We start from the raw sequence: 13655 nt of genomic DNA on the forward strand, positions 1-13655 counted from the left end.
TAAATTAAAACGCAAAACATTTCGATTACACACGGTAATCGTCTTCAGAGGAAATAGTTATCACGTCTTCACTGATTGATGTGGAGTGATAAATAAATAGATAAAATGAAAGCCGTGATAACCTCCAAAGACTATTTAAGCCTATCCACTCTTCCAACTTTCCTCGTGCTCCTTTTTATTTTTACTACAGATTGGCGGGATGGGACTTTCATGTTTTACGACGACTCCGAATGGCATCTGCAAGACAGATGAGTTTTCAATGAGTAGCTCTTAATAGCAGAAGTACACTCGGAGTGTCTTTTTAGTTAGACCGTAATAATTAAGCTGCAGTATTACGAACAACCGCAAAGTTAGATCGCATTATTTGCTGCAGACTAGGTGATAGGAGTCACATTCCTCTTTTCACGTCTTCCGCGAGCAGGTGTCGTTGGGAATTCCTGAGCGGAACATTTTCTTTCATTAGCATAACATGGCCTAGTCAGCGTAGCCCTGTGTGTTAATTGGACTATGTTCATGTTTTCAAATAAATGTTTCAAGTAAATCTCAAAGAACAGCCGCATCTGGGAATGGGAATGAAAGTGGCTTCCCGAGTCAGATTTTAGTTTGGGGAGACATGACCTTACTTCTCAATTGCCAACTTTGTCCATTTTCGGCATTACTTACCGTATCAGATGCTCCACTTCCAATATTTTTCTCGGCGTCGGTTAGAAGTGCTCTCAGATACCTGCGGCAATGTAATGCTTTCACTTGATGTGGGGACCTCGAAATGTGCGAATATCTAGAATACTGTAGGCATGGCGTCCGCCTATAGCAACATGGACGATCAGGTTGTTTGTTCTGCGATAGGGCTTTAGCCCTACACGTCAGCTACTGTCCACAGTAACCAGCTCAATAATACTATACGCAGCACCAGTGTGGTATGGATCTAAACAGACCCATCAAAAATATATGTATATTAGCAGCGTACCGACTTGCTTCTTTAAGAATAGCAAGTGCTTATCGGACGGTGTCCGACGAAGCGATCCTGGTTCTAACCCTGAAATCCCAGTGGACTTACTGTCAAGCGAAATGGCCGATCTGTATAACACTAATATCGAGCGACCGTCTGAAGAAGACAAGAAAAGAGCAAGGACACAAACAATAGCTAAGTGGCAAGAACGGTGGGAGGCCTCGAGTAAAGGGCGTTGGACTTTCACACTAGTTTGAAACGTAGCTCAATGGAATGAGCGGAAGCACGGCGAACTGTACTACCACCTCACGCAGATAATGAGTGGACATGGCGGTTTCAAAGAGTATTGATGGAAGCGTAGGATAGAGGAAGATCCTCATTGCCCAATGTGTACCACGGAGTTAGAAAACGCAGAATACGTTATGTTCCACTGCCCCCGTTTCCACGAAGAAAGATTCACCTTGCATGGAGTTTTTGGGGAGGAACCTACCACGAGAAATTTAGTATCACATATGTGCAACAGGAAAGAGTGCTGGACTGCAGTGAGCAAAATGGCATTTATAGTAATGACACGTCTGATGGATGCTGAGAGGGACCGCAGAGAAATGCGCATGCGAAGCAGTGGCGATTAAATGGACACTCAGAGCAAATAGCGGGAACCTGGACGCAGGGACAACAGTAGGCTCTTAAAAAATGAGAAATATGGAACGCCACCCTGAAGTAATGCGAAAGTGGTGCCGGGGTGGGCGACGGTTCCAGAACGGGGCTGTTTTTTAGTCTACGGACACACGGTTGCTGCGACGGCAGCAATTATGGTGCATTAGGCATTTTTCAGCCTCCCCGCAAAACAAAAACAAAAAAAAAGGGTTTTAGCTATGTAGCTTGATGGATATTTTTATGTTTAAACCCGAAGCTGGATATGGTCATGTTTCGTGCACCAAGGATGTCGGTTAGCCGAAATCTATAATAAAATCGCTGGAATTGCTGTTTTGAAAAAAAATAATATAGTTTTTAACCCACACATAAATGCCTCTGGATCCGCCCCTGTCAAAACCTTTTGACAGTCTACTACGGTACGCTACTCCTAGACGTAGAAGGTTCACTCCTTCCCTTCTCCCTTGTCTAAAAAAGCCCGCTGAATATTCGGCAAGCGTCGGTTCAATTAAGGAACTATGCCTAAAACCCTAGAATAATTAAACAAGGGAGGTGGTATAAAAGCTCCCTTCCCTACCAGAAGGAATTACTATCCTTGCCTACCCCGACGATTGCACTATAATGGCAACTGGACCTGGCTCTCCAATAGATGAATTAGATTCTAGAATAAACAGCTATCTCTTCATTCGGTTTAGTTTTTTCACCTCCCGCGACGTGGTACTATCGCCGACCAAATCCGTGCAAAGAACAGATGCCGCAAATATTCAACGCTCACGTCGATTGTGTTACGCTACCGACAGTCAGTTACACAGAGATCTTAGGGGTAACGTTCGTTAACACTCTTATCTTCAAGGTGCATGCCACTGAAATTGTATCTAAATTACAAAGCCGCAACAAAATCTTTAAGTCGCTTGCCGGCATCATGTGAGGAAAAGATAAAGAAACCTTGCTAACCACGTACAAAGCAATCGGCCGACCGCTCATGTGCTATGCGTCAACAGTTTAGTCGCCTGGTATCAAATGACACACACTGGAAAAGGCTGCAGACCTGCCAAAATGCTGGACTCAGAACTACCACGGGATGCCTTTTTTTTGACCGCCGAACATCATTTACATAGTGAGGCTAAAGAGAATTTTTGCTTAATTGTCACAAACCTAGGCACCCTAGCCAACATTTGCTTGATCTAGGTCCGAGTTAAAGGATAATCTTCATAAGCATTGTGATGTGATCCGGCTCCTGCCTACACAGTCTTTTGATCCAGACAAGCATAGGGAGGCCCTAGGCAAAATCCACTTAGAATCAGTTAACGTTTTTGCTAGGGCGCGCCCGATGATCTCCGTTATCAATAAACACTTGCAAAAGAAGAAAGCACATTACCAAGAGGAACACGAATCAACCTGGCCCAACTTCGTTATGGATATTGTAACAGGTTAGAGTCTCATTTGTCTAGAATCAACCGTGACACATATAATGTATCTCCTACATGCGATCAGGGCCGCGGCAATTGCCCTGGGCCCGGAAGGTTTTTGGGGGCCCGTCAAGGCAAAGCAGTATTGACAGTGGCTCAAAGTGTTGACGGTAATCTACCATCGAAATCTGGAACTGCAAGCTAGAAATGACACACTGGACGTGGAAACAGAAAATATACATAGCCTGATTGATAACTTGCAGAAGTTCAGGGATCAATGGTCGATCATACTTCAAGAATGTAAGGTTCTGGCAGGGAGTATAGGAGTTGTGAATACCTTCGCAGGGAAAAGAAGGAAGATAAGAAAGCTCGAGTTCGATGAATTACCTGGCGAATCGCCTGAGTGTGATTCCGAAACTTAATTCAAACAGCAAGTTTTTTACGTTTTTTTTTTGGACTGCTTGACTGGTTTCGAAGTCGTAACTGACATTGCGATTAAATTTAGTTTTTTGTGGAAGTATCAGGACCTGACGGAAGAAAAATCATTCATCTCAAAGCTATCCACTTAGTAAATTTGGGATGTGATTCGCTGCCATCATTTCAACTTCTGAACAAAGTTCATGACTTGAAGACGGAAATATTATTTCACAACATCTGCATAGCATTAAGAATATTTTGCACACTTCCAGTCAGTGTGGCTGAAGGGGAGCGTTCTTTTGGTCTATTGTCTCGCGTGAAAAATAAACGCGAACTGTCCCAGGGGCCTGGCTCGGCTCTCTGCGGCCCTGCATGCGATTTGTCTCCACATGACACTAACTAATTTTTCAATTGTAATGTGGAACCTACGCCTCTAAAGCCAACTTTGCTATGGTCCAACCCTGTTGAAATTGCTAGTTTTCTTGGACCTCCGTTAGAAGACTTTGATGCTAAGCACTGTTAACACAACTACAACATCCGCCCCTGTCAGACTTAAGCTATAATACCATGAGCTTCCCTTTAGTCTTCGCAGTATACGACACTTATTACATCTATGGATTGGAATTCCACAATATCTTAAATACTCGAAAAGCTTATTCTAGACTATGAGAACAGAAATAATATGGACGTAAACATAAAAATATGCAGCAAATGCGCTCCTTTAGCGATTAATGTGTCAGACGGCATGTTGCGGAGAAGCTTAGCCGGATTATATTGTCATGTGCTATTGTTTGCTATCTAAGTAAACTAGCCAAAATCAATCTTTCTGCACTACCTATATCAGTGGCAGCAATGTTACTAAAGCCTTATCTGAAATATTACATCGCGAGTTTATTTCTATTTTATAATTTTATCATTGAACAATTAAAAAGATAAGAATAATTTATTATGCAAAATACTCACACATTTGTATAAATATAAGATAAACATTTTATAAAAATATATATATATGGGGTATTCCATCCCATTTCGACCAATTTTGAACCCGACCCCTTTAGAATTGGCTGAAAGTTTTCTTCTTTTTCTAGCTTACGAAAAACGTTTTTCAGAATTTTTTCAAATTTTTTCATCCAACTCAAAAAGAGTTATGAATTTTTAAAAAAACACCGTTTTTGTTTTCACAAATAAATTTTTATAATACAACCAAATTTTTAAAGTTTTTTTTTTTTCAATTTAATAAAAAAAAAAAAAAAAAATCGGCCCACTCCGGGATTAGTGGGGATGATTGCAGAATTGATTGAAGTTTTTAATGAGAAAAAAAAATGCCGAAATTCGAAAAATCTCGAAAAACTGAAAAATTACAAAAAAAAAACTTTAAAATTTTTTTGTATTTTTTCCGAAAAGTACATTTAAAAACAAATTAAAAAAAAAAGATCCCAAACGGTCAATTTTTGAAAAAGTTATAGCATTTTGAAAACAAAAACGGTGTTTTTTTTTTTAAATTCATAACTTTTTTTGAGTTGGATGAAAAAATTTGAAAAAATTCTGAAAAACGTCTTTCGTAAGCTAGATAAAGAAGAAAAACTTTCAGCCAATTCTAAAGGGGTCGGGTTGAAAATTGGTCGAAATGGGATGGAATACCCCATATATATAGTACATATACTTATATTAAAAACATATATATTTTCTATTCAAACCTACACCTAAATATTACTGGAATTTTTAGGAATGTATGTCAGTAAAGAAATTCAATCCTTGCGCATGCGCGTTAATCTGAGCGACATAAATCATTAGATAAAGCTTAACGTTATCTCTAGTGGACAGATATAAAAAAAATATGATACGTTTAAGTAAGATTCGTTAGTATAGTAGAAGGAGTTCTAGTAAAAAGCTTTTTACGCCGTTCAAATATGCGATCAGTTTTTTAGTTGAATTGTGTATTTAATTGTTGAACAACTTTTGTGTCTTCAACTTCAATAGACCTATTTTATGAAGTCCTTGGGATGCATGTTCCATAAACACTCTATTTCTAGAAAGTTATTGATTTAGAATCCTTTTTCATCATTCAACATAAAAGTTGCATGAAAAGTTGAACAATATAAAAAAGTTAAGCAAACAGTTTTCTTCCATTGAAATATATAAAGAGTTCTAGCGATGTCGTCGACCTCTTCGTGGACCGTCATGGTGATCTTTTCGTGCACCATCATATTGCGCTTTTCTTGGACTATAAACGCCTAAAAATGTATTACATTGTGAGCAATAATGATTGCCTGTCCGACAGCTGTCCATGAAGTAAGGCACTAAGCAAGCACAACAACACCAACTGCAATGGAATGTAAGCATTTTATTATTATTTACTCTTTCAAACCACTTGTACCAGATTTATTGTAGTCACAATTCGCTTTTGTAATAAATAAGGGACATTCCATACCAACTCATCCATCGATGAATTTTACATCTCCATTTGAAAAAGGTTTCGATAATTTTATTTAAAACTCAATAAATTAAAAGAAATAACTACTTGAGTCAAACAATTTTCATCAAGTTATTACGACGAAAAATGTTAAACCAGGCAAACCAAATGCTCGTGAAGTTCGATTTGTAAATATACAGATGTAAGCTCATCTGGAAGTGGAAGTTGAACCACAACATAGGAAGCTTTATCAGAAACGGGCTTTTTGAGAAGAGCTTCGTCGGCCTCATATCGGTAACAACCGATCCCGACAAGTTATTTTTTATTACCGATAGCGAATTACTCTCATAGAGTTGTTGGTATATTATAGGCTTGTCTGTATAAATTTCTTATCAAACCATCAAACAAATCGATAACTTCTCATTTATTCATAGCACGCCGATAACAAACTCATAACACTCCAATAACAAATCGATCTTTTTGATAACCTATAGATAAGTTTAGAAAAATAAAAGAACAATTCTTGTGTTTGGCTAGATGAAAATAATTGGCAACAAAATCTTATAAGCCTTTTCGCAGGAGTAAAAACCGTTGACAAAATTTCTATGAAATTAGCGATGAAAAATCCCTCGGTAGGATGAGTTGGATTGGAATGCCCCACACATATATATTTTTTGGTTTTCCTCTTTCTGTATGTTATTAGAGTTCAACGTCACTTACCCGGCTAAACAGAGTAGACCCGCACAAACATGCGTTCGTGTGCTGGGTGTGAATACCATTCGTGTCGTCTTACAGGCACCACAAACAGGACAGGTAACCGCACATGGATTGGGACCAAGTTTGACAGGCACAGAGGTGTTGGCTGCAAAAAAAAAAATATATAGTTTATTTAAAATAAAATATTCATTTTTCATTATTCATTATTCGTTAATTGTATTCGTCGAGAGCGATTTTCGGTATTTCAACACGTCTATTGTAATGGCATGTCTACGGAAACAGCTTTTCATTCCGTTGTCAAACTAAGAGAGGTGTCCCTCCAGAGTGAAGAATTTATGCTGAGTGCCTTTCTTGACATAGAAAAGCCTTCAACGGCGAAGCTGTAGCGGCGTTGTGAAGGGTAACAACGGCTCAGAGCAAGGGTGAGAAGGGGCACGTCACCTGGCAATTTTTGCCAAGGGTAAATCTTTAATTTTATGTTTTACAGGGTTACCTGGATGTCGTGACCTGGTGATCTGAATCAAGTGGATTAGCTGTCAACCGTACAAAATGGTGATAAAAGAGGTCGTTTTGTTTATGGAGAGGTATAGGATTCCGTATGAAAAGAATACTCCTAACAACATTCAAGCCGATCTATTGGCTCTATCAAGCACTGCCGACACGAACGTGTCTGTCAGTGGACACTTTGGAATTCCGCTGGCCATTTGCTCTCTCAAGCCAGCCATGTACCGAGGTCTTCTTTGACCTTTTTTGAATCCAAGCGATTGGCGGAACTAATTGGGTTTACAAAAGCTCATCTCTCTTGTTACAAGTGCGTAAACATGGCATTGCCGAGTGGGAGTCTATGCTGTGCGCATTGATAGAAAGGGACAACATCAGATGTGCTAGCAGTATAGAAGACTTCGAGGTGGTCCGGCCTTTATGAGGACGATGCGTAAATATCTCGGTCGGGACGCGTCTGCCATATTCGTAGCTTCATCGTTGCTACGCAGCGATTCTCTAGGAAACTGAAATACAGTTTTAGCTTAAGAAAATGTGGTAATACATCGGACCAAACAAAATTTTCCAACTAAACTCTTCCTTAATTATTTGTTAACAAGTTGTTCTATTAACGGTCAAAACTTTGATAAGTCCACAAAGGAGGTATGCTCACAACATCAGATTAGATACGTAGTTCTTACATTTTCATTGCGGTCCTTTCGTGATGTCCATGATAAGTTCACCTCTCACTATCAATTCCATGCTTTCCTTTAGAACAGTGCCGGATATTGTCCAGACTATATCACCTGGAATGTATATCCATCCTCTGGTTTCGTAACGAAAAGCATTTTAATTAGTGAACTACTCCGAAAAGGCCCTCAAAATCTAAACAGGGTCAATAGGACATAGGCAATAAAGATTTTTTAGTGAGTGAGCACAGACTTTCTCCATGATGTAGTGCTACAGGTAGATTTGGGCAATAGTAGAGTCGCCATGTCTGAAGGGGTCAAAAAAATAAGTTTCGTTAAGTGGTTTTATTCTTCTAACTATAACCGGATATAAAAATTTTAAAGCAATATTTAGCAAACTTATGAAATGGATTGGGTAGAGCCTAATTAGGTTTTAAGTTATCGGGTCGCATGCACTCACTTCATCACCGTCGGGAGGTAGCACAAAGGAATTGAAACCTGTCCGGAATTAATTATAATACATAGCATCTCAGTCAACGGTGGACGACGCCGTGGTGTGATGGTAGCGGGCTCCGCCTACAACACTGAAGATCATGGGTTCACAAGTTTTTCCAATTAGAAGAAAATTTTTCTAACCGGGGTCGCCCATCGGCAGAGTTTTCCAAGTAGGTCCCCTCCCGCCAATTTGTAGGAAAAATTAAGAGGAGCACGACGCAAACTGGAAGAGAAGGGAAGCTCTGCCTTAAATCTCTTCGGAGGTTGACGCGTCTTTCATTTCTTTTTATTTATCTCAGTTAACGGAATACACCTACTGCATTATTAAATATGCACAGCTCCTCTAACCCAATTGATAAACTCATCGGCCCATGGCGGATCCTGTTTATATAGCGGGGATAGGCTCTTGCGACTTCAAGTTCATCTGGGAAGGAGGGCGAAGGTTCAAGGTAGTTCAATCATCGGTCCACAGATGGTCGGGCTATTAGCTTATTGGTGCTGTTTTGCGGAACTTCCCGGAATAATATCTAACAAAGGACCACCAACATTGATAAAAGTCCCTTAAACCACACAAAGAAGGACACTTTATATGAAAAATGTTTAGAAGGGAAGTTTGCGTAATCTAAGGAGACTACTGCTGTTGAAGAGTTGTAGCAATCGAACAATATCTTAAGCAAGACGTTAGTCAATGCATGCAATAAATCGGACCCTCTATACGGATCCAGGGGCAAATCAAAGCCGTAGATGAGAGGCAAAAAGTTGCGGACTCTTCGGAAGCAGTTGAGGTATGTTGTAAGCTGCCAATAATCGAAAACTTCTGTGAAGTCATGCTTTAAAATAAGGCCTCGTCAGTGATAGAAGATGTAGGAAGTGCGGATTGTAGGAGAAAATGGGCGAGAATATGTGCTCGTGTCCTGCGCTTGCCGAGCTAAGACTCCACTTATAAGGAGTTATACAGCTATCAGATCTAGAAGCAGCAAGTCGCACAGGTACTATAAAGCTTTTAGTATTTGCCAAGAGAACGGAGTTATCCTAAAACATAGATCCAAACTTTCGGTACAATAATGGACTCATTAAGTTTATCTGACGGTAATAATTGTAGTTCAATACTACTATCATGAAATTTTTAGCTCCGTGCACGAATACCTTCACAAAATGAAACCAAATACAACAAAAGCATTAAGCCGTTTTCTATATCAGTTTAATATGGAAGTTGAAGCTGAGCTAACGTTGCACTTATTAACAAAAGAATTCAATTATGTAAAAACTTCATACTAGTTTTAGCAATTCATGGTGAAAAATAAAAACCACCTAAACCACATTTCAAAACAAATAAAATGGAAATCAAATACCAAAGAAGTAATAAAATAAAAAAAAATCCGGTTAAGCAAGCTTTCTGTTGTCTCACCTGATTGTATTTGTGGCGACTGTGGTTGTTGTTGTTGTGGCAATGGTTGCACAACAATCACCGGCCTTGCTGAGCCATCATGTTGGGATGGCTGTGGTGTATAAGCTGTGGAGTGTTGCGCTGCGGCTTGTGGTTCGGTTGTGGTAACCACTGGAGCACTTGGATTCCAACCCATTGACACTGGACCATTGACATTATTCTTTTCCTGATAATTTGTGGATCCACTTGACGTTGGTGTTGTAGCTGGCATTGGCGTAGACGTGGAAGCAATAGCAAAGTCATAAGAGGGCGGCGCCTCAGTTGGTAAACCCAAAGCTGCCGAGGCAGAGATGCGTTGATCGCGTGTGGCAGCATTATGTGCGGGATCAATGTCCGGATAGAGCATAGCACGTTTCTGATCCATGTCAATGGGTGAAGAGATTGTGTTGGTTAGAAACTTTTTAATTTTTTTAGAAATGCGTAGCGATGTGTGTGTGCACTTTCAAATATACTTTGATTCGGGCGTTGGCCTTCAAAGGTCACTGATTAAATGTGTCGATTCATTATTGTATTTTTTTTTAAATTGCTCGGAATTTATTTTTTTGGTTATTGCTATTTCGTATGTTTGTTGTTGTTGTTTTTTTTTTGTTCCAATATCTTGCTTGACTGCAATTCGCATGCAACTCAACTCAAAACTAATTTCGTAATCAAAAGCGAAATTTCAAAAAAAAAAAGCAAATCCACGATAGCACCGCCACGCTTACAAAGTGAATGAACGTCGAAACCACGATCTATTCAGCCTCGCTTACACGCCGCGACTGAAGTTACAAAGTTCGAACGTTTACTCATGCTTGGCTTTTTAGGCTTCGGCGTTTTTTTGTTTCTTTTTATATTTTCACTTTGTTAATTATACTATACCTTAGTATTATACCCAGTTGTACTTAGTACAAGAAAGATTATAACTTTGTCCACACAATGGGGTTTCTAGTGGGACACAAGGTGTCTGATGACATTATTACTGTGCAACTTAAACGATCTTTGAGGACTTGCTCTAGCTGGTTGGCAATAAATCACACTAACTGCTTCAAGTTGTGCTACTGATGAATCTTACCAATAAAGACGATCTATTGCGGGATATATATTTGATACAAGTTACTTGAACCTTCTGATAGTAGCTCTACTGCCGCGAGAGGATTTGCGTGATCTCTCGACCATTTGGGTCGAACAACCTTGCAAATCTATTCTCTAAAAGGTTATTGGAGTTAAATGTTCCAGCTTATCTAGAAACAACTAAGGAAGGCTAAGACATACTCAGCTGAGAGATATGAAGACAAAATAAGGGAAAATCACCATTTAGGAAAATGAACATAGGGTAACCCTGGAATGTGTTCGTATGACGTGTGTATCAAATGGAAGGTATTAAAGAGTATTTTAAAAGGGAGTGGGCCATAGTTCTATAGGTGGACGCCATTTCAGGCTATCGCCATAAAGGTGGACCAGGGGTGACTCTAGAATATGTGTTGTACGATATGGGTATCAAATGAAAGGTGTTAATGAGTATTTTAAAAGAGAGCGCGCCTTTGTTCTATAGGTGGACGTCTTTTCGAGATATCGCCATAAAGGTGGACCAGAGGTGACACTATAATTTGTTTGTACGATATGGGTATCAAATGAAAAGTGTTAATGAGTATTTTAAAAGCGCGTGGGTCTTAGTTCTATAGGTGGACGCCTTTTCGAGATATCGCCATAAAGGTGGACCAGGTGTGACTCTAGAATTTGTTTGTACGATATGGGTACCAAATGAAAGGTGCTAATGAGTATTTTAAAAGCGCGTGGGTGTTAGTTCTATAGGTGGACGCCTTTTCGAGATATCGCCATAAAGGTGGACCAGGGGTGACTCTAGAATTTGTTTGTACGATATGGGTATCAAATGAAAGGTGTTAATGAGTATTTTAAAAGGGAGTGGGCCTTAGTTCTATAGGTGGACGCCTTTTCGAGATATCGCCATAAAGGTGGACCAGGGGTGACTCTAGAATTTGTTTGTACGATATGGGTACCAAATGAAAGGTGCTAATGAGTATTTTAAAAGCGCGTGGGTGTTAGTTCTATAGGTGGACGCCTTTTCGAGATATCGCCATAAAGGTGGACCAGGGGTGACTCTAGAATTTGTTTGTACGATATGGGTATCAAATGAAAGGTGTTAATGAGTATTTTAAAAGGGAGTGGGCCTTAGTTCTATAGGTGGACGCCTTTTCGAGATATCGCCATAAAGGTGGACCAGGGGTGACTCTTTGTTTGTACGATATGGGTATCAAATGAAAAGTGCTAATGAGTATTTTAAAAGCGCGTGGGTCTTAGTTCTATAGGTGGACGCCTTTTCGAGATATCGCCATAAAGGTGGACCAGGGGTGACTCTAGAATTTGTTTGTACGATATGGGTACCAAATGAAAGGTGCTAATGAGTATTTTAAAAGCGCGTGGGTGTTAGTTCTATAGGTGGACGCCTTTTCGAGATATCGCCATAAAGGTGGACCAGGGGTGACTCTAGAATTTGTTTGTACGATATGGGTATCAAATGAAAGGTGTTAATGAGTATTTTAAAAGGGAGTGGGCCTTTGTTCTATAGGTGGACGTCTTTTCGAGATATCGCCATAAAGGTGGACCAGAGGTGACACTATAATTTGTTTGTACGATATGGGTATCAAATAAAAGGTGTTAATGAGTATTTTAAAAGAGAGCGCGCCTTTGTTCTATAGGTGGACGTCTTTTCGAGATATCGCCATAAAGGTGGACCAGAGGTGACACTATAATTTGTTTGTACGATATGGGTATCAAATGAAAAGTGTTAATGAGTATTTTAAAAGCGCGTGGGTCTTAGTTCTATAGGTGGACGCCTTTTCGAGATATCGCCATAAAGGTGGACCAGGGGTGACTCTAGAATTTGTTTGTACGATATGGGTACCAAATGAAAGGTGCTAATGAGTATTTTAAAAGCGCGTGGGTGTTAGTTCTATAGGTGGACGCCTTTTCGAGATATCGCCATAAAGGTGGACCAGGGGTGACTCTAGAATTTGTTTGTACGATATGGGTATCAAATGAAAGGTGTTAATGAGTATTTTAAAAGGGAGTGGGCCTTAGTTCTATAGGTGGACGCCTTTTCGAGATATCGCCATAAAGGTGGACCAGGGGTGACTCTAGAATTTGTTTGTACGATATGGGTACCAAATGAAAGGTGCTAATGAGTATTTTAAAAGCGCGTGGGTGTTAGTTCTATAGGTGGACGCCTTTTCGAGATATCGCCATAAAGGTGGACCAGGGGTGACTCTAGAATTTGTTTGTACGATATGGGTATCAAATGAAAGGTGTTAATGAGTATTTTAAAAGGGAGTGGGCCTTAGTTCTATAGGTGGACGCCTTTTCGAGATATCGCCATAAAGGTGGACCAGGGGTGACTCTTTGTTTGTACGATATGGGTATCAAATGAAAAGTGCTAATGAGTATTTTAAAAGCGCGTGGGTCTTAGTTCTATAGGTGGACGCCTTTTCGAGATATCGCCATAAAGGTGGACCAGGGGTGACTCTAGAATTTGTTTGTACGATATGGGTACCAAATGAAAGGTGCTAATGAGTATTTTAAAAGCGCGTGGGTGTTAGTTCTATAGGTGGACGCCTTTTCGATATATCGCCATAGAGGTGGACCAGGGGTGACTCTAGAATTTGTTTGTACGATATGGGTATCAAATGAAAGGTGTTAATGAGTATTTTAAAAGGGAGTGGGCCTTAGTTCTATAGGTGGACGCCTTTTCGAGATATCGCCATAAAGGTGGACCAGGGGTGACTCTTTGTTTGTACGATATGGGTATCAAATGAAAAGTGCTAATGAGTATTTTAAAAGCGCGTGGGTGTTAGTTCTATAGGTGGACGCCTTTTCGAGATATCGCCATAAAGGTGGACCAGGGGTGACTCTAGAATTTGTTTGTACGATATGGGTATCAAATGAAAGGTGTTAATGAGTATTTTAAAAGGGAGTGGGCCTTAGTTCTATA

At 39.9% G+C, this 13655-nt stretch overlaps 1 protein-coding gene across 1 annotated transcript; it reads right to left on the reverse strand.

The window, feature by feature from the left end:
- Nucleotides 1–4353: 4353 nt before the first annotated feature.
- LOC137245440 (lipopolysaccharide-induced tumor necrosis factor-alpha factor homolog) lies at nt 4354–10438 on the reverse strand. Its single transcript, XM_067776110.1, has 3 exons — nt 9632–10438; nt 6563–6704; nt 4354–5752 (listed from the first exon to the last, which is right to left on the reverse strand). Exons 1-3 carry the CDS (start codon nt 10032–10034, stop codon nt 5578–5580), a joined length of 720 nt encoding a protein of 239 aa, XP_067632211.1. The 5' UTR covers nt 10035–10438; the 3' UTR covers nt 4354–5577.
- Between the last annotated feature and the right edge of the window lie 3217 nt (nt 10439–13655).

This window comes from Eurosta solidaginis, chromosome 3 (assembly GCF_040869045.1).
Source record: "Eurosta solidaginis isolate ZX-2024a chromosome 3, ASM4086904v1, whole genome shotgun sequence".
In the NCBI taxonomy this organism is placed as follows: Eukaryota; Metazoa; Arthropoda; class Insecta; order Diptera; family Tephritidae; genus Eurosta; species Eurosta solidaginis.

What these genes read in the sequence shown, in the direction of transcription:
- LOC137245440 (XM_067776110.1), bottom strand. Translation starts at nt 10,034, where the DNA reads ATGGATCAGAAACGTGCTATGCTCTATCCGGACATTGATCCCGCACAT. An exon ending in GTCGCCACAAATACAATCAG is followed by an intron (nt 6,705 to 9,631) that starts GTGAGACAACAG and finishes TTTTTTTTGCAG; the next exon opens with CCAACACCTCTGTGCCTGTC. An exon ending in GGTCTACTCTGTTTAGCCGG is followed by an intron (nt 5,753 to 6,562) that starts GTAAGTGACGTT and finishes ATTCCATTGCAG; the next exon opens with TTGGTGTTGTTGTGCTTGCT.